Source organism: Castanea sativa, chromosome 9, assembly GCF_040712315.1.
Source record: "Castanea sativa cultivar Marrone di Chiusa Pesio chromosome 9, ASM4071231v1".
In the NCBI taxonomy this organism is placed as follows: Eukaryota; Viridiplantae; Streptophyta; class Magnoliopsida; order Fagales; family Fagaceae; genus Castanea; species Castanea sativa.
Genome location: NC_134021.1, coordinates 3,670,916 through 3,695,983, shown reverse-complemented (window position 1 = coordinate 3,695,983; position 25,068 = coordinate 3,670,916). Strand labels below are relative to the sequence as shown.

Here is a 25,068-nt window from a genome sequence, read left to right as displayed (position 1 = left end):
ATTCCAGGTAGTGATTTGACATATGAAAACAATAGCTACGAATATTTTATTCTCTATTTTGACCGACTTTAACTTTTTTTTTTTTTTTTTAATGTGAGTTTCAGTTAGCTCAATTGGTAAAATCTCTAATGGTTGTATAAAAGATCTGAGATTTAACCGCCTACACCAAAAACTGATTGGTGTCTTGGTCTGATAATAAAGAGCTATCATCAGTAGCGGACGCTATGGATTAAAACTCTCTCCAAAAAAAAACTCTTTTTTTATTCTTATTTTCACTCCCTACTCCGCCCAATTTTGACACCTTTTTTTTTTTCGAAAGTTCAAAATTATGAGATTTGCTACTGATAATAATTTTTTATAATCAAACCAAAACTTCAATTAATTTTTAGTGTAAGCGAAAATTGAATTTCGAATCTCTTATTCAACCATCAAAGATTTTACCGATTAAGCTAACTGAAATCCACAGCAATTTTCACACTTAGTGTGCATTTGGGATAAGTTGAAAGTTTCTGCTTATTTGCAATTTTAGCTTATTTTTGCTACTAGTCATGAGTGTCACTATATTTTTTAGTATTATTCATAAGTCTCATTGTACTATTCAGCTAACTTTTAACTTTATCTATAATACTTTCAACAAAAAGTTTTCAGAAAATGAACACTTAGAGTCTATTTGGAAACAACTTACTTAGCTAAAACTAAAAACTTTTTAGTGAAAATAATCTAAATAAAGCTAAAAGATAGCTAAAATAATATAGTGAAACCTATGAACAATACCAAAAAGTGTAATGAAACCCATAAATAATAACAAAAATAAGCTAAATAGTAACAAAAATAAGTTGAATAATAACAAAAATTACGTCAATTGCAACTTTAATTTCAAATGCGGTGGATCCATATTTTTAATGGGGTAACAAAGTGTCAACCACTTTTTTTTTACAAAAGTGAACAAACTTTGAAATTGCATATCAATTAAGCGTGTCATTGGAATTATTCTCTCTCCTCGTCTTTTTCAAAGTAGATATCATGAGAGTAAAGATTGGGGGGAGCTTCAGTCAACAAGGACGAAAGAAATCGTGCATCGTGGGCAAAAACTGGTCACGGACAACTAACAAATAAAGGTGGTCCATGGAACCCGTAGAAGTCCCGTTCACGTTTCAAAACTACAATGTTTAACTAGAAAATTTACAGCTATATATTTTCACAAAAGGGCCAGCAATTATTGCCAGCTAGTTGGCAAAACTTAGTTGATGCAAGAAGCTTGTTGTTATGTTATGGTCCTTTGTTACCCTTCTCTCATGGCTTCCAAATTTGCTGTTTTCTTTCTACTCTCTATATCCTTTGCATGTGGAGGAGCTCAACCTCAACAAAAGCAATGTAAGCAAATAGGCCTGGGTTCTTCAATCCATCCCACAATTACCCCCACGTCATGGCCTTCCCCTTCTGGCCACTTTGCATTTGGATTCTATCGGCAAGGCACTGGTTTCATGGTCGGAATCTGGTTGGTGGGTATAGACAATATAACGGTTGTGTGGACAGCAAACCGTGATGATCCTCCGATTACCTCAAATACGACAACACTGGATTTAACACACAGTGGTAAGCTTCTTTTGACAACTTATGAGCTAGAAGAGAAGCCTATCAGTGCTACAACATCAGATTCTGCTTCTTTTGCCTGCATGTTTGATTCTGGCAATTTTGTCCTCTACAACGAAAAACATTCCATCATTTGGGAGACATTCAGATATCCAACTGATACTATTTTGGGTGGGCAGATTCTGCCCTCCGGTGGTCAATTGTTCTCTAGTGTATCAGAGACCAACCACTCAACTGGACAATATCGTTTGAAGATGCAGTATGATGGAAACCTTGTTCTATACCCGGCAAACACTTTAGACGATATAAGTGAAGCTTACTGGGGTGCTGGAAGTAATGGAAATGGCAATGGTGCCAATGGAAATGACCTTAAGTATCGCCTTTATCTCAATGATACAGGGCTTCTACAAATCATCAACAGCACTAGCATGGACAGCATAAAAGATTTGAGTCCACCATCAGCAAGCAATGACACCAACACCATCTATCGTGCAACTCTCGATGCTAACGGATTTTTTCAGTTGTACTCGCATGCCTTTGACAAGACTGGCAAACTAAAATCGTCAGATGTTGAGTGGTCAGCATTGGAGGACATGGATCTCTGCAAGGTGAATGGTTTTTGTGGCTTCAACAGCTTTTGCACGCACAATGACAACAAACCATACTGTGTTTGTCTTCCTGGAACCGATTTGGTTGACATGAATAATCCATCTCTCGGTTGTGAGAGAAACTTTTCAAAAGTAGGGTGTGGAGGCGAAAACGATCATGTGGCATCATATAACATCACTACCACACTGAATATGATGTGGAGCGATATTTCTTACACATATGAACCCATGACAACGAAGGAAGAATGTGGCGAGTCTTGCTTGGAAGACTGCAATTGTGAGGCAGCACTGTTCACAGTGTCCAATACTAATTCGTATTGCCAGAGACACAAGCTTCCACTGAGATACGTTAGAAGAGCTACAGACCAAAATACTGTAGCTCTCTTCAAGGTGAGCATGAGAAGCTGGAATGAAACTGTTCCCGAATTAGTGAAGCCTCCTGTCCACGTGTTCACAAGCAAAAAGGTAATAATGCAAATTCTTGTTTTAGTTTTAGCTTTTACTACGTTCTCTTGTCTTGCCCTTGGAATTTCTGGCATTTATATGTTCAAAATACGAGTTCTAAGGTATAAAAGATTGAAAGAGAGTGAAACACTGGGCCTGACTAAAGGGCTTGCTTTAAATGTGTTTTCATATGATGAGCTCAGAAGAGCAACAAATGGCTTCAAAGATGAGTTGGGTAAGGGTTCTTTCGGAACAGTATACAAAGGGGCTTTATACAAAGGTAAAAAACTTGTTGCAGTGAAGAGACTAGAAAAATTGGTGGAAGAAGGTGAAAGTGAGTTCCGTGCAGAGATGCGAGCAATAGGGAGAACTCACCACAAAAATTTGGTACAATTGCTAGGTTATTGTGCTGAGGGCTCTAAGAGGCTTCTTGTCTATGAATATATGAGCAATGGCTCCCTCGCCGATGTTCTTTTTAAAGCTATAAGGCGTCCAGACTGGGATGAAAGAGTAAGAATAGCGTTAGATGTTGCAAGAGGGATTCTCTATCTACATGAGGAGTGTAAGGCCCCTATTATTCATTGTGATATAAAGCCCTCAAACATTTTGATGGATGACTTTTGGACTGCTAAAATCTCCGACTTTGGCTTGGCAAAATCGTTAATGCCAGATCAAACAAGAACCTTCACGATGGTTAGAGGGACTAGAGGGTATTTGGCACCTGAGTGGCAGAAGAATACCCCAATATCAGTGAAGGCAGATGTTTATAGTTATGGAATGGTGCTTTTGGAGATTGTATGTTGCAGAAGGAACATGGAGGTTAATGTGTCAAGACCTGAAGAAATTGATCTTTCTACTTGGGTATATAAATGCTTTGTTGCTAGAGAATTGGAAAAGATTGTGGTTGGTGAAGAGGTAGATAAGAGAACCTTGGAGAATATGGTTAAAGTGGGGTTATGGTGCATTCAAGATCAACCAGTTCTTCGTCCTTCCATGAAGAGTGTTGTATTGATGTTAGAAGGGATTACTGACATCTCTGCTCCTCCATGTCCAACTAGTTCCTCCATGTAAACTCTCTCTTGTGAGGAAAATTCTCTCTATTTAAATGTAGTTTTTGTATTGTTTTATGTATTTTTTTCCTTTCCCATTCAAGTAAGGGACTCATGTGAGAACATACGTAGTTTACTCGTTAGGCCTATCAATATGATATGATGATCCCCCCACATTTAAATTACCCAATTTCCTTAAATTTTTATCCAGATTCAAAACATGTAGCATATATATTTAAATAAATATAAATAACAAAGAGATTTTCTTTAGACTGGTATTGGGGACGATCGTAAAATTCATTTAGTAAATTGGTCTAAGATTTGTAGACCAGTGAAGAATGGAGGGTTAGGCATTAGGTGTTTGAGAATGTTTAATTCCGCCTTATTAGCCAAATGGTTGCGGCGTTATGGTTTGGAGAATGATGCCCTTTGGAGAAGGGTCATTGGGGCAAAGTATGGGAATGAGTGGGGTGGTTGGTGCACAAAATCTGTGTCTAAGGCATATGATGTTTGTTTGTGAAAGTTCATTAAAAGTGGCTGGTTGAATTTTTCCAAGTTCATTCGGTGTGATGTAGGTGATGGTACTCGTGTGAAGTTTTGGGATAATGTGTGGTATAGGGATCGTCCTCTTAAGGAGGCGTTTCCAGATTTACTTAATATTAGTAGGTCAAGGGATGCTTCGGTCTCTGAGGTTATATACTATGCAAATGGGAGAATTTCTTGGGACATTCAATTTCGTCGTTTAGTGAATGATCAAGAGTCTCAATCTTTGGATTTGTTTTTGGTTTTGATTTATTCCACTAAAGTGCGGGGTGTTGGTTCTGACAAACTTTGTTGGAAGCCAGCCAGCAGTCGAGGGTTCAAGGTAAGTGGGTATTATCAGGCTCTATCCCCCTCTAGTGTCATTTCTTTCCCTTGGAAAATGGTGTGGCAATCGAAGGTTCCTTCTCGGGTAGCTTTTTGCTCTTGAATCGCGGCTTTAGGCAAGATTCTAACTATAGATAATCTTTAGAAGAGGCATTTTGTTGTTCTTGAGTGGTGTTTTATGTTCACAAGGTGTGGGAAATCTGTAGATCATCTCCTTCTACACTGTCCTATTGCATATGAGATGTGGAGTATGATCTATGGCTTGTTGGGTATTTGTTGGGTGATGCCGCAAAAGATAGTGGATTTGTTGGATTGTTGGTCATGCAATTTCAGGCGGCATCGTAATATAGTTATTTGAAAGATTGTGCCACACTACTTGATGTGGTGTATCTGGCGGGAACGAAATTGTAGAAGATTTGAGGATCGCAAACGGTCCATTCTTGAATTTAAGTTTTTATTCTTTATTACTCTTCTCGAATGGTGTTTTGTTTTACCATATTTTTCTTGTATCTCCCTTCCTGTACTAAAAATTGAAGGGAAATGACGGATTTAAATGGGAGGGATCATATCCTGAGAGAAGTTAATTTGTAAAGACATAGTCATTTTAACTATTTTTCATCAATAAAATTATAAAGAAAGTTTATTAATTTCCGTTTGTTTCGACGGATTTTTTTTCTTTTTTTTTGAATGACTTAAAAAAAACATTTTCTAATAAAATAATTAATTTTCCTGTGTTTGACAGTAGCCTTGAAAATGAGTTGGAAAATGTTTCTTAGTGCTCGATAATTGATATGGTCAAATTATCAATAATATTTACTGTATAATTCAAAACATGTAGAACATGTATATTGTGTAAACCAACTACATAATCAATATAAAAAAGTTTACAAACCTTATAAATTAAATTACAAAAATCAATCATTTTGCTCATAATTGAAAATAATCATATTCTTCATTCAAAATTATTCAAGATGCCAAATAGGCCAAATAGACAATCACAAGTATGCACATCCCAAGAGCCCTACCTTGGTGAGGTTCCACGTCATTAACAAAAAAAAAACAAACAAACAAACAAACACATCTAAATTCACAACTCCAAGTTGAGTTAAACATTACCATCCATAAATTTTTGGGTAGAAAAACAACCTAAGCGATGGAGTCATTGGTACTTTGCATTCTAAACTTGAAAACATGCAATGAGCACCCTAAGAGCATTGCCATCCAGTGCTGTAAAACAACTAAATATCTCAAATAGAGAGTCATGTTCATCAAATTTTAAATAAAAAATTTATAAAAAAAAAAAAGAAAAAGAAAAGAAGACCCCTTACACCAGATCATTCATCACTGTTCAAAATTTTGCAAAAGCTACATTCTCTTTTAAATATACAAGAGAACTATAGCACTTGTAAAACATTTCCTCCATTTTTTATTAACCCCTTCCTCTCTTCTCTGAATAAAGAAACAGAAAAACCCTCTCTGTTTGCTCTCCCTCTCCTCTCCTGCACTCTCATTGAATTTGTATGGGTTGTGGATCATCGCCATTGGGTGGCATGGATTGCAGCATATAGGATTTGTGGGGCGTGCAACAGCGCCGGCGCCCTCACAAGGCAGAGGAAGGTTGATGGTGGCTTGGCTTGGGTCATGCAACGACTCAGCAGGGAGCCATCAATGCTTGGGTAGTTTTTTTTTTTGGCTGGGGTGATGGCGTTGCAGTGGTTGGGTGGTTCGTAATTGGGTGTTTTTATCTTGGCTAAGTTGTTGCTTTGTTGGATGTAAAAAAATTATATAAAAATGTTATTTAGATTATTTTATGATGTATTGGAAGAAGGAAATGTATGTTGTATTATTAACAGCCATGTGATACATTACCTCATAAAATTAAAAGAAAAATGCTATATCTATAATATTTTCAAAACAAATCATAAATAACAAGTTGTTAGTGATTGTTATTGTTAGGACAAAAAAATAATCTCAGTGATAGGTTCAAATTTGAACAAATAACAAGTAACTACCTATGGTTTGTTATGGACATAGCATTTCTCAAATTAAAAGGACAAATCTACCCTTACATCCAACAAGTGATGCCTAAATAACAAAAATACCCTTACAAACTTAGGTTATGTTTTGTAACAGATTTTGTTTTCTATTTTCAAAAATTTGTTTTTGGGAATATAAAGAAAAAATAATTTTCTTTTATTTTTAAAATCAGAAACATGTTTGGTTAGCTGAAATTAAAAAGATAGTTTTTTGAAGAAAAAAAATAGAAAATACTAAAATATGTTGTTAGTAGGATTTGAACTCTAATGCTAACTCATTAAACGAGACAAATTCATTAAATTAAATCCATGTTTTCATTGACTTTTGAAAATTAGAAACTGAAAACAGTCTTTTGCATGTTTTCAGTTTCCTTCACAAATTGAGTTTTGAGAACCGTTTTTGTTTTCAATCCATTTTGAATTATCAGACAAGTTTTTTAGTCACAAAAATAAAAAATTGTTTTTAAAAATAGAAAATAAAGGGAAAAAACAGTTACCAAACGTATCCTTAACATTTGGACCAAAATAGCCACCTAGAAAACTCTGTAAGTAACTAATTTCCTAACTGGCCAGATTATGCATAATACAAAAATGTATACATTTTTCCAATGCAGTGTGTGAAATTCATAAGCTTTGCACTATCATTTCAATAAAATCAATCATTTTTCAATAAAGTAATTAATAGAAAATTTCTTAGGATTCAAAAGTCATACATATACATATACTAAGTTCATATACTAATAATCTATGTATGGTCAAGCTGTATGACTAGACCCAGAATCAAGTGTTAACCTGTGATATGTCCAAGAAGGAACTAATTCCTGAGAAAACGTTACCCCCTTGGCAAGGTTCACAGCAAAATCAAACCATATTATAAATTCTAACACATTCAACATCTTTCAATTCATATTCAATATCACATTCGGAATGAAAAAGCTCAATAAAAGATTTAATACAATTTTTCAGAATCTCACACATGCTTGACCCTATTTTGAAAAATGCAGATTTTTTTTAATTAGCCAATTTTTTTTGTTTAAATCTTTGAGTACAGTATAAAATACAAATCTTTTCATAAAATCAAGAAGCTAAATTTATTGAATCAATTTTTGCAAGAAAAATAATAATTTTCATAAATAAAATTTATTTCTAACAATTTTGTAATAATTCAAGAAAAGGTCACTTACCTCAAATTGATGCCTACTCAAAAACTCCTTTCAAACTTTTAGCGTTCTTCAAACTTGACCTAAAAATCAATTAGACATCAGTTTAATTACCCAAAGGGTTTCCAAAATGCTATACTTCACTAAGATCTCAGTGATATACAACCATTCTTGAAATTTCCCAAGACAATGAATATTGATTTTAAAATGCAAAGAACTACCCAAATTGAATAATATTCAATCCCAAAATCATATTAAAAAAACAAATAAAAAATCAAGACATATGTCTAGACCTACAGCAATTTAATCAAAATCCCATGTAACGGTCGTCAATCATGTGAAAATCCCCAAAGTTCAACAAAAATCAAACCAATCCTGAGGTTCTTAATTTTTCTTTAAAAAATCATTAGATCAATAATAAAAATGGATTCTAAGTCACTTACCTTAATAATCTCAAGAACCTTCAAGCCTCTTTTCTCTAAAATCCTTGGGTAGTCTTCTTTCTGGGGTTATTTGATTCAATAACAACTAACTGTTTAAGGTCGGCTAGGATTTCTAATCTAGATAATATGTGTGTGTCTATATATTACTAACCCAACGTCAAAATTACTAAATTGCCACCCTTAATTTGTTTTTTGTTTTTTTAATCGGGTATCACCAACCCCACCATTTACCACTCAAAGCCATTGTTTTCCTTTTTCTTTTGAGCCATTGAAGAAAATAAATACATCAAACTATCAAAGTACCAGGGCAGAAAATTCTAACAGCCATATCAACTCAAGTGAAATAAGCAATGCCATGCCCAGGGTTACTTCATGTCAAAATGCTAATCAAAGATCCTTCCAAAAGCAAAGTGTAAGTATGTGAGAACCCTAAGATAATTTTTTCTTGTATGATTAAATCTACCACTTCACACACTTATCCTTCAGCAAAATTTCTTAGCTATATCCCACCACTATTAATTTACCTTTTTATGCAAAGTATTGTTGGTTCCCTTCCCATCCATGTACCACAGCAATCTATCTTTTCACATTAGAAGAGACCATATAGAAAACAATTATAACTTTGGAAGGCCAAGCAACAAGAAATTTGATATATCTGTTTATGTTCAGCATTAGGTCCTTCACACAAGTACTCACCCAGCCCCTTCCTCAATGAGTCATGAGCAAGCCATCCCACATTGCATGGGAACCATGGTTTTTCTTTATGATAATGTAACAATTCTTAAGCAAGGAATTCTCGAAACAAAAACAAATACTAAAAGCTAGAAAAAGCTTATAATGTTGAAACTGGCAACTTATTTCCATAAATTCAAGCAACAAACCTCTCTATACTACCAGGTAGGGATTATACCCTCAAATTTACAATACCAACAACAACCACTGATATTTCACACCCGATTACTAGAATTGGCAACAAACATCCAATATTTATGCATTCAAAATTACAACCACCAATTCAAAAACAGACAAATAGCCAAAAATTTATGATCATTTATTTCTTTCCATGTTAGCTAAAGATCCAAGTTTGAGACAGAACGCTGAGGGGTTCATCTGACAATATCTCAATAATAGATAGGCCTGCTAAAAGCATCTCATTCAGTCAACATAGTTCACATTGCTTTTGTCTATGAAGCATCCATTTAAAAGGGAAAGTAAAATAATTCTCAAACATTATCAAAAATCAAAGCATATTAGAAGTTTTCAAGTGAACTATGTTTACTTTTAATATGCTTTGTTTTTTGCTTTTGTCTACATAGTTCTCATTCAGTCAATGTGAACTATGTTTACTTTGCTTTTGTCTTCAGTCAACATAGTAAACATAGTTCTCATTCAGTCAACATAGTTCACATTGCTTTTGTCTATGAAGCATCCATTTAAAAGCAAAAGTAAAATAATTCTCAAACATTATCAAAAATCAAAGCATATTAGAAGTTTTCAAGAGCTGATATTTCCTTTCAAGCATTCTATCAAACACGTCCAGGACATATTCATTTACTGCAATTCTTGAATATTTATTACGCAAGACGAGACCACTACGTTCAGTAGAGCTACAAATAAGAAAGTGAAAGACAGAACAAAATGGACAATTCTTGCAAATACAAAAACAAAGTATAAAGAGCCACTGTCTTCTCAAATATTATATGAAGTGAATTCACCATCAAGAATATCACCAGAGAAATTTTTACCTGAACGCCGCTGATCTATTCGTTCTTGCGGTAGGTCTTTTCGTCTTTGTGGTGGAGCTGCTGCGGCTGAGGCGGATCAGTGAGGAGAGAGAAAGAGAGAGCTTGCACGGCAGAGAAAGAGGGAGATTGTTTTCCGCCAAAACTTTCCTCTTTCGGAGCTATTATGAAATCTAATTACTATTAACTTTTGGGCCTCATTTCGACACTGATCTATATAAATGGGTCATGTGATTTTTCCATTCACAAGAATTACAAAAATTAATATCTGAAGTGTCAATTTGGAGAATATGAAAATCTCAGACAATTATAAAGAAAAATTGAAACTTGGGGGGGGGGGGGGGGGGGGGGGGTGGGGTGTTTTCAATTGCTCCAAAACCAAGAAGAGCTTTTGTATTTTGGCCTAATTATTTTTTATTATAAATTATAAACCTAGTTTTAATAAGCAAATTATATTTTTCTACCTTAAACTATGACCTTGATTTCACTTAATCTTCTAAATTATGATATGCACAATTGATCCTCAAAATTATAAAATCATTTCAATTTCACCCTATCATTTGTTTCGGAGTTAAGTATGAGAAAATTTACCACTGAAATATCAATTTATTCATCTTTCAAAAATCGATTGACAGATAAATTAGTCTTTTAATGTTAAAATCAATCAAATTTAACAGCAAAAAATATAAATATAAATAAATAAGTTAGAGCTAAGTGTAATGCATTTCTAAAATTTGGGGGAAGGGGGGCAATTAGGGTTAAGTGTCTTTCAAAATTTTAGGAGGATTAAGTGTAATCAAGGTGATAGTTTAAGGTGAAAAACATATAATGTCAATAAGCTACAAGACTCTCACTATGAATCCAATACATTTTCCTTTAACCCACAATATTATCAATAATCAATCATAATAAAATCTTTTTCAAAAAACATTTTCCATCCAAACAAATACAATGAGATGAATTTAGAACATAATATAAATAAAATGTTTATGATTGGTGTTGGCATTTCATTTAGGGGTATTTTTTAAAATATTTTTTCAGCATAATTTAATAGTTGGGGTAGAAAATTTGAACATGGATGTCTCCCATTAAAAACACCAAAAAATGCCAAATAGTTGAGCTACATGCTCTTGGATAGAAGATTATAATTCTAGGTATCAGATTTGATATATGTGATGTTTAATGTGATTCAAAACTCTATTTTCCTTTCTCCAATATATAAATGAATAATAAAATAAAAAAGAATAGGGGATTTGATTTTTTATTTTGAATATTTTAATGGAGGGCCTAATGGCAAAAACACCTTAAGGTTTTTTTATTTGTCAATTTGTCAATTCTTCCTTTTCTATTCTTCCTTATCACTTCTGTTATTATAAACAAAAATAATAATGTAACCATCACATGATTAATGATGCAATTTAGTTGGTGAATTTTCTTTAATGTGGTCAGGTGATTTTTTAATCCATAGGAGTTAACAAAAATTAGTCACTTTGACGAACATGAAAACCCCAATAGCATTCTTTTACAATTGAGAGCATTTGCATGAAACAAGGAATAATAGAAAAATGACTCAATTTTACACATTCAAACCCCAAAATCATTCGTTAAAGATAAGTAAATTTATAAAGTTGTTAAAGTAATCATGCTGACATTATTTATTTTAGTTTTTTTATATATCCCGATGATAAAAAGAAAGTGGACAATGAATGTGTGAAGAAAAGAACAATTAAAATATTTTAATGAAATAGAGTTTTTTTTTTTTAAATAAAAAAACCTTATTGTGTAAGGAAAAAAAATAGAAAACAAAAGTAGTAAGCCCTTTATGGGGTGTTTGGTTTGTGTTTTCAAACAACTAAATAACATTTCACGTATTTTTACACATTTTTTTCACCCACACGTATTTTCCACAAATGTTTCAAACAACAATTTTCAGTTTTTAAACACATATGCCGGGCACTTAATGTCTTAATGTCTAACCTCAATGTAAATCGTTAGTTCCCAAGTTTTTGGGACCCTAAACGGTGGCAAATGACAACAGAGGCCGAGCAAGTCACTGAAAAATGAAAATAATAATAAAAAAAAAAGCATCTAAACAATCATTTAAGTGTAGTCAGACATGCAACATCACTCAAAATCCAAAGTCTTATACTTTTAACTTTGGATTTCAAATATAAAACAAGCAAACTATAATGACAAACAATATTTTTTAGATTATTTAGACCAACATTAGTTTGTTATAACATTTTCAATTTTAGGAGGGTTAAATATAAATTTTATGAATCCAAACTTAAAAAAATATTTACATGTACTAGAAATATTAAAATTTTTTAAAGTAATATTTCAAGGGTTCATGGTCCCCTTGGTCTAAACATCCCTCCGTGTGTTGCATCGCATTACTTGGGGTGAAATTTTGTTCAATTCAAGCCAAGCTTAAAAATGAGAGAGAGAGAGAGAGAGAGAACCCCTAAGTCTAACCTAACTCATTAACTTATGAAAAACCAGCATGAGACATTCAACTGGAGTTAGTAGGTTAAATGCAAACTCTTGGCCCTAGTAGAGCAAATCTAAACCAACCCTTAATTACATTAGTTTTTTTTTTCTTCAAATTATCTAATTTGGACATGTACCTATAATCTATTAACTATATAAAAAGAGCGAATGCGCTTAACAACAGTAATTTTGGTTTATTTAAGCACTATGTCAAAACGATGCGTTTAGGGGAAACAAAGGCAAAATTTAAGCAGTGTGTTTTGTTGAGAAAAAAATTTCAACACAAAGAGGTAGTGGGAGAGAGAGAAGGGAGCAGAAGAGTTGGTCAGATTCGGCTTCTACATTACTTGCTCAATATGGCACTCTTTATAGGTATGTTTCTTTCTCTCTTTTACTTTTTATGATTTTTCTCTTTCCTAAAAAAATTCTCAGTTTGCCAAATCCTTCTTTTTCTTCTTTTTGTTTGTTTGTTTGTTGTTTTTTTCACCTTGAAATCCCCTTCCTCCTCTTCCATGAAGAGCCTTTGAAACTTTAAGGTCTATTGAAACTTCAGAGAATAAAAGAGTTGTTGCCTTTTATTATTATTATTATTAATTATTTTTTTGGGTTTCTAGAGAAGCTAAAGGGCAAAAATCTTAGTTACTTAAGCTAGACAGTTTTTTTTTTTTTTTCCCTGGTTTTTGTGGGTTATATTAACCAAAAAATGGGTACCCAAACTTCTATTTTGAATAAAATGCATTCAAGGACTTTATATTTATATTGAGGATTTTAATATATCTCTAGCTGAGGTTGAAACATGCTTCTTGTGTATGTGTCCACCAAGTGTTTGTGGAAATGTTTTGCCGTCACAGTTTGCTTAGGAATTAGTATTTTCAGGATGCGTTTATTGAGTATTCATTGGTAGCTGTATTTGGGGGTGTGGAATACTATTGTTTTTATGCTATAACTTTGAAATCAAAGTACTTATTAATATGAAACAAAAGAAAACAAAAACGTATAACCACAAATTTGCCAAAACTGTGTTCCTTTTGTATTCCATGAGATCATGTAAGATGCTCAATTAGGGAGTTCATTCATGATATATGATAGTTTAGGTGTGAGTTGGAAAGGGCAACTAAAATGTACATTTCTTTTTGATAAGTAACTGAAAGCTAAAGTACTTTTTTATTGAAAAACTTTACTTGCATAATCTTATTTTATTGGAAAGAAAACCATGGCATTGTTGGAATTTTTTCTTCTTTTGGTGGAAATTGTTCATATGGAGATTTATGTTCTGGTTTTTTAACAATTGCAATATATGTAGTCTCAAACAATGTTATTTATACTAATACATTGTTTTTTAGGGGAAAGTGGGTGACAACAACAAATTATTTCATATAGGAATATAAGGGATTAATTAAGACTTAGATTGATAAAAGAGGGATTGTTTGTGGGTTTTTTCAAGACTGATAAATGGGGGAATTAAGGATTTTTCTCACTCAACACAGTAGAGGATAAAAGGGGAGGTTTATTGTTCTTGGTGTTTATTTTTTCTTGGTAAGAATAATCTTTTTTATTTTTTTCTTCATAATCTGATGGTAGGTATCTTGCCATTATCTAGATACTTGATATCATGCACTCTATAGTATGTATTCATTCTTTATGTTTGATGCACCAGTATTGATCTTGGTTATCCTGGAATTCTGCCTGAACCTTGTAGCTCCCAAATCATTTACCTATAAATTACACAATGAGATAGAGTTGCATGGTTAGTGTTTTTTTTAATGTTATGATTAGAGATATATTGAAATTTAAATTCATATCAAGGGCAATCATTTATTAAGTATTTCAACTGGATTGGATTAGTAATTAGGATTATTATAGCACACCTTTGTGTGTGTGTGTGTGTGTGTGTGTTGGACCATTAGAGAAAACCATATTGATTGATGCTCCTAACAAATTGTGTACAAAAAAATGATTGTAATCACCAAAGGTTAGAATTTTTACCCAAGAATCTCCTGATATCCCTAGGCTTCTGAAGTTTTGTAATTAATGACAGAAGTTGAAAATGTTTTTTTTTTTTTTTTTTTGCGTGTGAAGCTGAAATGTTTCTTAACTAAAATAAGAATGACTGATTTTTTTCCTTTGTTGTTATATGGTATATGCACATCCTTATGCCTTTGTTCTTTGCAATTTTTCTTATAAAATCTGCACGGTGTGTAATATATTATAGGGGAATGAATCCTCCATTGAAGAACCCAGAAAGATAGGATTAAAGGATGGAGGAAAAACTAATAGACATGACATAGTAGTTAAAACTTATAATTTTCTTTCTTGGTTTTTTTGTTAGAGAGAATAGTTACAAAGAAGATATTCTACAACAACAATCCGGAGATGATGATGTTTTCTTTTGCACATGGTGCTATGCTGAGTTTCAAGACTTTTCCAAGAAAGATTTATCTTGATGTGAATAAGGAAATAATAGAAGTTTCATTTCAGTTGCATGCAACATGATTTGCTTATGTAGCGCTACTTCCACCAAATAATGTGCTAACAAACACATACACAAAGGAAAGATCAGGAACAAAAATGTTTTAGATAGAACAATTTATGATTTAAAGATGGGAGCTTTTTGGACGACATATGTACTTAACTTTATGACGTGCCTTTCAAAGCAAATGAATGCATTTGAACTATAGGGTTCAATAGGGTTGAAGTAATAGCTCAATAGCAATGATATATTTGTATTGACCCTATTTGTGGTTCAAAACTCACATTCTCCTTCCTCATTATCTATCTATTAAAAAAAAGTATATATTTGACATACGTTATGATATTCGTATTATGTCAATACAAATATTATGTCTTCCTTTTATTTGTACTTTATATTCTACTAATAACAACTTGTCACATTTTTTTTAATTATTTTTTTCTTATAAAATAATCAAGATTTTAAACGAAAAAAAAAATTATACACATCACATACTACAATTAGTAGAGTATAAAGCGAAATACAAAGAGTAGGACATGATATATATTCGTGTTATATGTCCTGTTATATGTCCCATTATATTATGAGAAATGATATGTCTACAAAATTTTTACAACAAATTCTAAGTGGCAGGATGTTACTGGTTGCGTATAGTAAAATCAATGTCTCTTTTGATTAATAACAAATAATTTATATCTTTGTTTTGTGTTATAAATAAAATTTAGAATTTTCCTATAAAAAAATATAAAATTAAAATAAATCACTACACTTTTTTTAAGGCAAGCACGTGGCTTGCACGTGCTGCCCAAACTAGTGTATATAAAATAAGTATAATTTATAAATAGTTGTGATAAAATTAGCAACTAGTATGTTCACAAACAAGGCATCTACACAAAAAAGCATTAGCATTGGACTTGCCCGTTTTAGTCCAGCTAAAATTTGCGTGAAAACCCAATAGATGGGCCCATTAGACATTTGGGCTAGCAACTCCATACCCAAAAGAACCAACCAACACAGTACCTCAAAACAACTGTTTAATCGTCTGTATGTACCTGCCACCCTTGGTCTCTCTTCAGACGATACGACCTGTAGTCTATGGTGGCAACAGCAGCGACGGTGATATCATTGGGAGCAGATTTCTTTTCGGGTTTTTTTTCCGCCCAGATCTTCTGTTCGGTAAGAAAATTAAATTTCATGTAGTTGTTGTGAATCTTTTTTTTTTTTTGGGATTCTCCTCCTCTGCTTCAATCAATACTTTGTTGCTTCGGCATAAAGTTAAACCTCTCGTGTGATAATGCTCTAAAACTCGTTGATTTTCGTGGTTTTTAGACCAAATTCTTTACTGGGTACCAATAAAATTCACCGAACTTATATAGATATATTAGTTTTAAGTTGGGGGCCTCGTTGATTTCTCCATTGTTAGACTTTGCGTATGTGTTTGAGATTTAGAAGGCTATTGGCTAATTTAATGTTCATGACTGATTGCCTATAATTCTTACATATACTAACATAGTTTGCCAATATGTTTCAAAAAAAGGTTACTTTTAGGATTTGATTTATAAGAATAAAAATAAAAATTTGCTGAAGAATTCAATATTCACAGTTCAAACGTCTTTTCTAGCAATTTCACCTGAAAAACCATAGCCCAACTTTGCAATGTGGCTTTGGCATAATCCAAAGTCGCCAAGAGTTTCCATTAGTGTCTCTCTTAAGTGTTTGTCTGTGTGACTATGTGAGTTTCTCTCTCTCTCTCTCTCTCTCTCTCTCTAACTCTCTTAGACTTGATTTGAGTGTGTGTGAAGGTGTTTGATAAAAATTTCAGTGATAATGCAATGATTCTCATCTGACTTTGAAGTTTGAAGTATTTTTTGTGTTTAAAATTATAATTGCTTTAGTGATGATGTTCTTTCACCATAAACCGGTAAATTCTAAACAAAAGAAGCAATCAGGTCATGCTTAGCTCTAGATTGGCTCTGGCTTCGAGAGTAATTTGAACAATTGACTTGAGCCATTGATGATAGAAGATTGTTATTGAGATGTGTGATTATGTCTATAGGTTGAGATGGTAGCTTTCTTACAAGAGAGAGACCCATAACTACATTGTTCAAATCTTGAAATTTTTTAATTGCCAAATCTTTAATTTTAAGTTTCTGAACAAGCTCATTTTCCACATCCTTTTAGGTGGCTCCTTTTTCTTCATATAGTGAGGAGGAAGGCTGTGAACTATTCTAGTTTCCATGGCTACTGAAACAACTATTCAAGATCCAAGAAAACATGCTTTGGAGGCATTGAAGCGGAGGTTTGCCTTTGTTGAGGCTGATCTGCTACAACAAGAGAACAAAAAGAGTAAAAAAGAAGATGGAAAAGAACCTCATAGGACAACTTCTTTAGCAGATAAAACTGATGTAGCAGTCACTCCCTCATTTGATGCTCAACACAAGAAAGGTATTTTTTTTTAATTAAAAACAAAAATTCTTGTATGCCTAACTTTGGTTTTGAGGATCTCCCTTTTATCAGGGAAAAAAATTATTCATTAAGAAATGAATATCATCTTGTAAGGCTGTCTCAGAACAGTCTCAAATTTATCATTTTTGTAAGTCCAATGTCCAACAGACAACCGTTATAAATAGTTTGGCTACTCTCCAGATTGGCTCCCATTATTTTTTAATACCATACACTTTTGGTTTTGTCTAGTTAGTTGTTCTTGAACCATACTTTGTAGTTCTGTTATAAAGAAATGCATTTGTTCTTTCTGGAGTCATCCTGCTTAACAAGGTACTGCTCTAGGCATGCAAAATTGCATATAGTTTTAGTTTTATGAATTGTATTAAAAAAAGGAATGTAATGTGGTTCTATATGTACTGTGTTTCAGAACTCACAAGGTATTGCTTTAGGTATGCATATACTTGTTTTAGTTTTATAAGTAAAATTTATTTTAAAAAAGGAATGTAATGTGTACTTATATCCTTGTGCTTATATATGTTCTAATTGATTAAATGGAAGTCAATTTTTTTTTTTTTTTGGTTTTATGCAGATCCTGAAGAAAATGCTCCAGCATATTTGCATCTCTCTCAAGCTGTACATGAGAATCTGCTGGCAACCAATATTAAGGTACATCTTTTCTTTCTGAACCATGAGCCTTTGATCATTGGAGCTGCTTCAATTAGTGAGTTGACTTTACAGAATTAAGAGATGATATATTCTCAGCTCCTTGGCTCATGTCTGCCTGGCATTATGCAGCTTTCTAGTAGAAAAGGATACACGGTCGATAATATTTTACACGAGCTTCTTCAGAATGGTGATATGGCTCAGAAGTACGTGCAGAAGTCCAGAAAAATCAATATTGACCATTTTGTCCTTCTTGACAATTATGTACAAGGACGTGGCGTATCTACTGGTTCTCATATCAGGGCTCTGCGGATGCATTCGAAGCGTTCTAAAAAGCACATGTCCATGAAACAGCATAAAAAATGTGGATCATTTGATTTGCCCCAAGAGCTTCATAAGTGAGTTTATATGTTATTACTTCTCTGATTTGTTCATGGTTGTGACTTAATGATTTTTCTCCTTCTTCTTCTAACTTAATATAATGCTTCTCTTCTTTGTTCATGATTGTGACTTTGTGGTCCTTTTCTTCTTCTATACTTGCAATCTAGATATTATTATTCTCACTGTATATCCGGTGGCTAGTGGCTACTTTATTTCATTAACAACTAAGTATTTAGGCTAGCCTTCTCAAAAGGACATAGCCTCATTTTTTGGAAAGCATACTAAGCTGGACTGGGAATCTGGGGAAGGCTGTATCAATTTGATCATCTATCTCTATCTAATGTTGAGCCAAAACTGCTCACTCAGACAGTTGAGTTGCAAGCTTGTAATTTGCATTGCAGTAGTTTTTTGAACTGCTACCATGACTTTATCCTATAAGTAGTTGGGTCAAACCTAGGTAAGCAATAATTTTCAAGACATAATCCCATCCTGCTGGTTGAACTGGTTATACTCGTCAGAGGGTTGATGTTTTATGAGAGGCTTTATGTGAGGGATCTGTTTTTCCCCATTCCACTCTTGACTAGTTTGATGCTTGCAATTGTTTTGAATTTTCAGCTGTAGTTTGTCCAACAATTTGGAGGAAGAGATTTGGAAAATAACAATTGACTTACTCTTGAATGTTTAGATGATGAGAGAATAAAGACGGAAATTAGAGTTTACTTCTATATATGACGTAATCTGAAGAATAATTGTTTTTATGCATTTCAAAGTTGATTCTTCCTTTAAATTTTCTCCAACAGTTTGTTCTAATTATTATCGGATGTGTTTGGATAACAGGTATGATGTTTTTAGGCCTATGCATGAAATGTGGAAAGGCTACATGATGCAACTGCTTAAAACTGTCGGGTGGGAATATTTTCCTTCTATGCTGATATTGCAATCATGCAGTTTCTTATCCTTCATTATTATTATAATTTTTTTTGGATGTGTTTATCTTTCTTTTATGTGCTTATTATCATTCAGTATACAGGTTTATAATTTTTTTTTTTTTTTTGATCTTACAGGAAAAATCAGTTGGCTCAGTGTCTTCTCAACGCAGATCTACATGGTGCTTTCATTCTAGGTAATGCTATACTCTTTTTACAGCAATCTTTGCAATAAGAGTGCTTGTGGAACCTATAGTAGCTGTTTGCATCTAGAGAATGTAGAAGTAATTTTGGTGTGTAATCTTGTTATCTGCCTTTTACTGTCCCTATTACTTTCTACATCATGCCGTGATGGATTGGTTTACAATGGCAACAGCCTACTACTTGTGTTATTGCTGGGTTGCATGTAAATATCCAGTCACTTGTGGGAGACTTTTTTTTTGATAAATACCGTAAGAAATTTTATTAAGAATAAAAAGCCAACCAAGTACACTGGAAATGTACTATAGTGGCAAGAATTAAGAACCCAGATTACAATGATCAATAAGATCAGGGAGGGACAAACAAGAACAAGATGGTAAAACTAAACTTCAATCAAGGAGAGTACAGAAGAAGAAAGACTTTATATCAAGGATAGACCATTCACAATCCTCAAAGTATCTAGCATTCTGCTCCCGCCATAAGAACCAAAACAAACAATGCAGTGCAAACCTCCATAAATCTATATTTTGACGTCTACCAAACTTGCCCTGCCAAGAATCTAACAGCTCAATAACTTAACATGGCATAACCTAATGGATACACTAAACATTTACCTGTGTGCTCAGTACTATGCCTTTGGAAAGAACTGCAAAAATTGTCCTATGGAACAAATATAAGATAGTGAGAATATAAAAGCAAACCCTGGTTGGAAAAAGATACACGGGTAGTTCCCCCACCAGCGTCCCTTGATGAGTTGTTACTGGCAAGAAGTCCAAAATTCACAGAGAGGTACACTTTATGAACCTTCAAGTTCATGGGGGTATCCTTTTTGCCCATTTGGTATGGCTTATTTTTCAGCCTTTTGATAACAGGGTTGTTTGAAAAAGATGTACCTACAAAAAAGTGAAGTTTAATAAATTTGTAGTTGAAAAAGTGTGTTTTGAAACCTCCTTACTGAAAGGGCACAAGCCTTTAAGTTGCCTCCTCCTGCCTTTTATCTTTTTTTCTTTGAGTCATTTTACTTTGAAAGGAATGTTCAATGATATCTTGTCTGTGCAATCTGAGGGCCATGGATAGTCTATTAAAATGTTCACCAGCTTATTAAATTATATGGATTGATGCGCACATAGACTTAATCTGCACACTAATCAGCAGTGTCAACTGCAGTAAAAGAGATTAATAAATGAAAGTACCCCCCCCACCTTTCCACACGAAAAAAAAAAAACTAAATATATGCTCAAAATTCCTGCACATCTCTTTCTCTCTCTCTCTCTCTTTTAATTATTTTATTATTTTATTATTTTTTATATTATTATTATTTTTTTGTTTTTTATATTTAATTACTTACTACAGTTTCCTTCCAAATTTCTTGCAGTTGCTGAGTGTAAAGCAAATTCTTTCACAGGAGTAAGCGGCATCATGATTCGTGAAACTGCAGAAACATTTGGGATAATTACACAAGATGATGTATTCCGAGGTAATTCATCCACCAGCCCCAACTTCAAACTAATTTTACCACAATTAGTTATAGTTTTGATATACTTATAGTCTCATACTAAATATGTATGCATGAGGAAGATTTAAATTGAATGCGTTGTGTATATGCTCGTGTAGCTCTGCAGCTGGCAAAATAAAAAGTTTTACTAGTATATTTTCTGTCCATGATTTTCCAGTATTTGTAAATTGACAAGGTAGTGAAATAATTATCTTAATCAGGGAAATCTCTTACTATTTAGCAAAATTGAAAGAGTATGCCTTACTATTTTGTAAAACTAAGAAGCACAAAGGGTTCAAGTGATAGCCTAGTAGTAATGGTATGCTTTGTGGTGCTCCATGTTTGTGGTTCAAACTCCACCTCTTATCTCCCCAACTATCTAAAAGGTTGTATCTAGTACACAAAGCTCCCACTTTTGCGGGGTCTTGAAAAGGTGAAGGTAGGCAGCCTTTCCCCCCCAATTTTTTTTGGAGGCTGATTTCCAAACCTGCTACTTCTCACCTTTGGTGGAAGTTACTTGCTGTCGCACCAAGGTCCCCACTATCTACCCCTCCACCCACCCAACAAAAAAGAAAAAGGAAACACAAGGTATATTTTAAAGTCTAAATATGTGATGAAAGTCACCGGATTTTGGGTGGTTCATTTACACCACATCTAAATTTGGGTTTAATTTCCATGCTTCACAAGAGCCTAACACTTTAATGCATAGTAGAAAGCAAAACAAACTGAGTGTGCCCCTGAGGTAGAAGCTGTAAAAGACATCTGAAACTAAAGAGACACTATTTCTATATTTATTGGATCAATAATTGCTCTATTTGTATTTACATTCTCTTCGTATCATCTGACTTCATATTGGAGGATGCTGATGGTTAAATCTTAATTTTTTAATATATTTTGCAGTTGTGCCCAAAAAGATTTCAGTCTTTATTTTCCAAGTTGATTGCTGGAAAGTTACATTGCATGGGGACAAACTCACTTCAAGAAATTTGGGCTTGTGATCATGATATTCATCATTGCATCCAAGGTGATTTTTTTTTTTTTCATTATCTAGGATTTTGCCACAAATTATCAAGAACTTGTATTCTTACTTAGATCTTTGGCTGTGAATACGGTTAAGATGTGCTATTTGTTGGTGGCACACCCAAGATTTTCCATTTCTTTGCATAAATTTCATGTTTGTCTGAAAATAGTCCCCCCCCCCCCCCCCCTCTCTTAGCAAGTCACACACACACACCCGATAAGTTTTGAACTCATGATGACCCTCCACCTAGCTTTTATAAAGGGAGGAATTGCCAGTTGAGCTACAGCTCATTGGTATGGGAAATGTTTTTGACAGTGCTAGTACTAGGCTTCAAGCACCTGACTCCAAAATTGCAAATGGGCAAAATGCTTGAATTTATTCTGTTGGGAAGGGAGGTTTTTGTACAGTGCCAGTACTAGGCTTCAAGTACCTAATTCCAAATGGGCAAAATGCATAAATTGGAAATTTCTCTGGAGAATTTAGTCTCTTGGTTGTTCAAACATGATATATTTCATGTGTTGGTGTGTCATATTGCAAGACCATGGCTCGGTATAGGTCTATTTGTTTTAGCCTAAATCCCAGTTTATTTTCATCATCAACTTATGTATAGCTTTTAAAAGATTCACTTATTTTAGGTAAAACTGTATTTTTACACATTTTAAAATAGGAGAATCCAATAAAAATAAGCTCATCCAAACATACTCATCAATATATGGGAAAGCTAGATTTAAGATTCTTTCATCCTTATATTTATATGATTTTCTGGACTAAGGTGGTTCAAACATGCTACCATTGCATATTTTGAACGAAAGATTGATACTTTGCTTCATTCATATTAGGGGAAACAATTTCACTCAAGATGGGTTTTCTTTTTGTATTCCATAAGCTCAAAGAATTTATTTAGGTTCAACTTTGATGGAGCTACAGGAAAGCATAAAATGTGTATCAAGCGATATCAGTGATGGCCCCATTCAGAGATTCGTTAAGATCAAGTTCTATGAAAATGTAGAATCTAGCGGTGAGGAGTTCACCATGTCTTATCCTATTCTTTCATTTCTATGTGGAGATGGGTCTTAACATGGATGATTGATGTGACTTGGCAGGCAGCTGAGACAGTTTTGGTTTAACTTTTTAGACAGAAAACTATGACAGGAAGGACAAACCTATCTTCAAGGTGATTGCACTGCCAGGTGGTCTATTCTGTTCTTTCATTTCTATGTTGTGCTTGACAGTACATAATAGGCATGAGAAATGCTGTTTGTGATCGGTCTGGAAAAATTTACGTAACTTGTAATATTTATTTCTCTTTATATTTAAGTGATTTTAAAGGATGTGTTTTTGATCAAGTATTAATCCTTTGTTTCTGTTAAAAATAGCAACTCTTTTCGTCTAGTTTTTGATTTATAGAATGCTGCTTTTTACATCTGAAGGAGGCTATGGTAATGCATAGCTCCCTAGTCCTGGATTTATACTAGGATGCATATCTGGATGTTGTTATTGAGAGCTGCAGATGCTATAGGGCCCACATAGTAGAAAAAGGCCGTCACTTAGTGCTGGTCCCTCAAGGTGGGTTGGGTGGTGGCAAAGGCCCCAGTCATGGTTTTGTTAGAATTTCTGTTGCATAGTTAGTGAGTGGCATATAGTGCACTGAAAAAATGGTTGTCAAATGCCAACAAGTTCTGCTATGCAGATGCTAGAAACCCCAAGTCTGGTCCCGCAGGGTGGGTGGCGGCAAAGGCCCCAGTCATGGTTATGATAGATTTTCTGTTGCATAGTTAGTGAGTGACCAATAGTGCATTGAAAAATTGATTGTCAAGGACAAAGTTTGGCTCCAAACCAAATTGGAACTATGTTTTCCAATCTTTTATGTGGCAATTTGTAAAACTATCCATGTGTATTATTTAAAAAAGTCACATGACTCATTAAAAAAGTCATGTAACTAAAATTACACATAGATGATCTTTCAATTGCCACATAGTAGGTTAGAGGGAGATAGCTCCAAATCGGGCTAGAGCCAAACTTTTTTCCGATTGTCAAATGCCGATAGACAAAAGGGTATAGAGACACTTAGTAATTGTTGTGTTTTGCACTTGAGCATCTTTTTATCTTTCTTTTTCATTTTCCACTTAAATTTGGAGGGAAAAAAGTCTCTTTTGTTTTCAAAAAAAAAAATTATACTTGCCTTTTTTCAGATAAACTCCAACAAACTATCTTTCTCTATTCCATTGAAATATTAATTCTTCATCATTTCTGCATTCTTTCAGAATGGACACAAACACCCAATTAGAGAGAAATTATTTGATTTGGATTTATAAAATAATGGGTTTGAGAGCTACAGTGCTCTCCAGGTGTGTAGAGTCACTATAGATCTTTTTCCAGTTCCCCCCCCCCCCCCCCCTTTTTTATTTTTTTATTCTAAAATGCACCCAAGTAGAGAGGCTGTTGGAGAGAGATCTTGTAGTTTTGTACGAGAGGTTTGGCTATAAAGTGGGAGTAACGCTGCAAACAAAAAATAAAAAATAAATTTGACAACAATTTTTTACTCCGATGGAGTTGCCAAGGTTTTTTTGGTTCTCATATGGGTCCAGAACTGACATTACTACTTGTGCGACATCAACATGTGTTAAACTGCCATTACTACTAACAATCTGCCACATCAACATGTGTTAAACTGCTTGTGCCTCTAGACTTTCTCATAAAGAGGTTTATGATACCATTACTCTGTTTGTAACGGCAATGCCAAGGTATCAAGCATTTCTCAAGAAGCATTAGTTTCGGAGTCTAACAAGGTCTGAAGATGTTGTCACAAGTCAAACTGGTCTGTTTCAGGTTAATATTATTCATAAGGATGCAGTGTATTAAGTCAAATCAATTCAACTGTAAATCAGCCCGGGAAGATGCAATTCGAGTTGAATGGCAAAAAGGGGAAAGGTGGCAACTAATTTGGTTTTCTGATGTTACTTCTAGGCATGCATTTGTGACTTGGTTTAGCTTGAATGCAATAACCACATTTTCTTTGAATGTCCCTTAACTA

At 33.9% G+C, this 25,068-nt stretch overlaps 2 protein-coding genes and 1 long non-coding RNA gene across 7 annotated transcripts; 2 read left to right on the top strand and 1 right to left on the bottom strand.

Moving 5' to 3' along the window:
• The first annotated feature begins 1,052 nt into the window (after positions 1-1,052).
• On the top strand, positions 1,053-3,954 carry LOC142609863 (G-type lectin S-receptor-like serine/threonine-protein kinase LECRK1). The gene has a single exon (XM_075781585.1). The coding sequence runs from the start codon at positions 1,248-1,250 to the stop codon at positions 3,714-3,716; it is 2,469 nt and encodes an 822-aa protein (XP_075637700.1). The 5' UTR covers positions 1,053-1,247; the 3' UTR covers positions 3,717-3,954.
• A 1,419-nt stretch (positions 3,955-5,373) lies between these two features.
• Positions 5,374-10,231, bottom strand: LOC142609864 (uncharacterized). Its single transcript, XR_012839703.1, has 3 exons — positions 9,946-10,231; positions 7,782-7,840; positions 5,374-5,788 (listed from the first exon to the last, which is right to left on the bottom strand). It is a non-coding gene; the product is annotated as an uncharacterized LOC142609864 (long non-coding RNA).
• A 2,386-nt stretch (positions 10,232-12,617) lies between these two features.
• LOC142611064 (ribonuclease MRP protein subunit POP4-like) lies at positions 12,618-23,380 on the top strand. Of its 5 annotated transcripts, XR_012839944.1 has the most exons (11): positions 12,618-12,804; positions 15,979-16,078; positions 17,084-17,347; positions 17,937-18,013; positions 18,143-18,408; positions 19,229-19,297; positions 19,456-19,514; positions 20,894-20,995; positions 21,914-22,037; positions 22,918-23,052; positions 23,138-23,380. XR_012839944.1 is itself a non-coding variant. In XM_075783088.1 (9 exons), exons 2-8 carry the CDS (start codon positions 17,140-17,142, stop codon positions 22,009-22,011), a joined length of 879 nt encoding a protein of 292 aa, XP_075639203.1. In that variant the 5' UTR covers positions 15,696-16,078; positions 17,084-17,139; the 3' UTR covers positions 22,012-22,037; positions 22,918-23,380. The 5 variants fall into 5 exon arrangements, 1 of the variants encoding a protein (XP_075639203.1); XR_012839945.1 differs by lacking the exon at positions 15,979-16,078 and having other exon boundaries at positions 12,667-12,804; XR_012839942.1 differs by lacking the exon at positions 12,618-12,804 and having other exon boundaries at positions 15,696-16,078.
• The last annotated feature ends 1,688 nt before the right edge of the window (positions 23,381-25,068 follow it).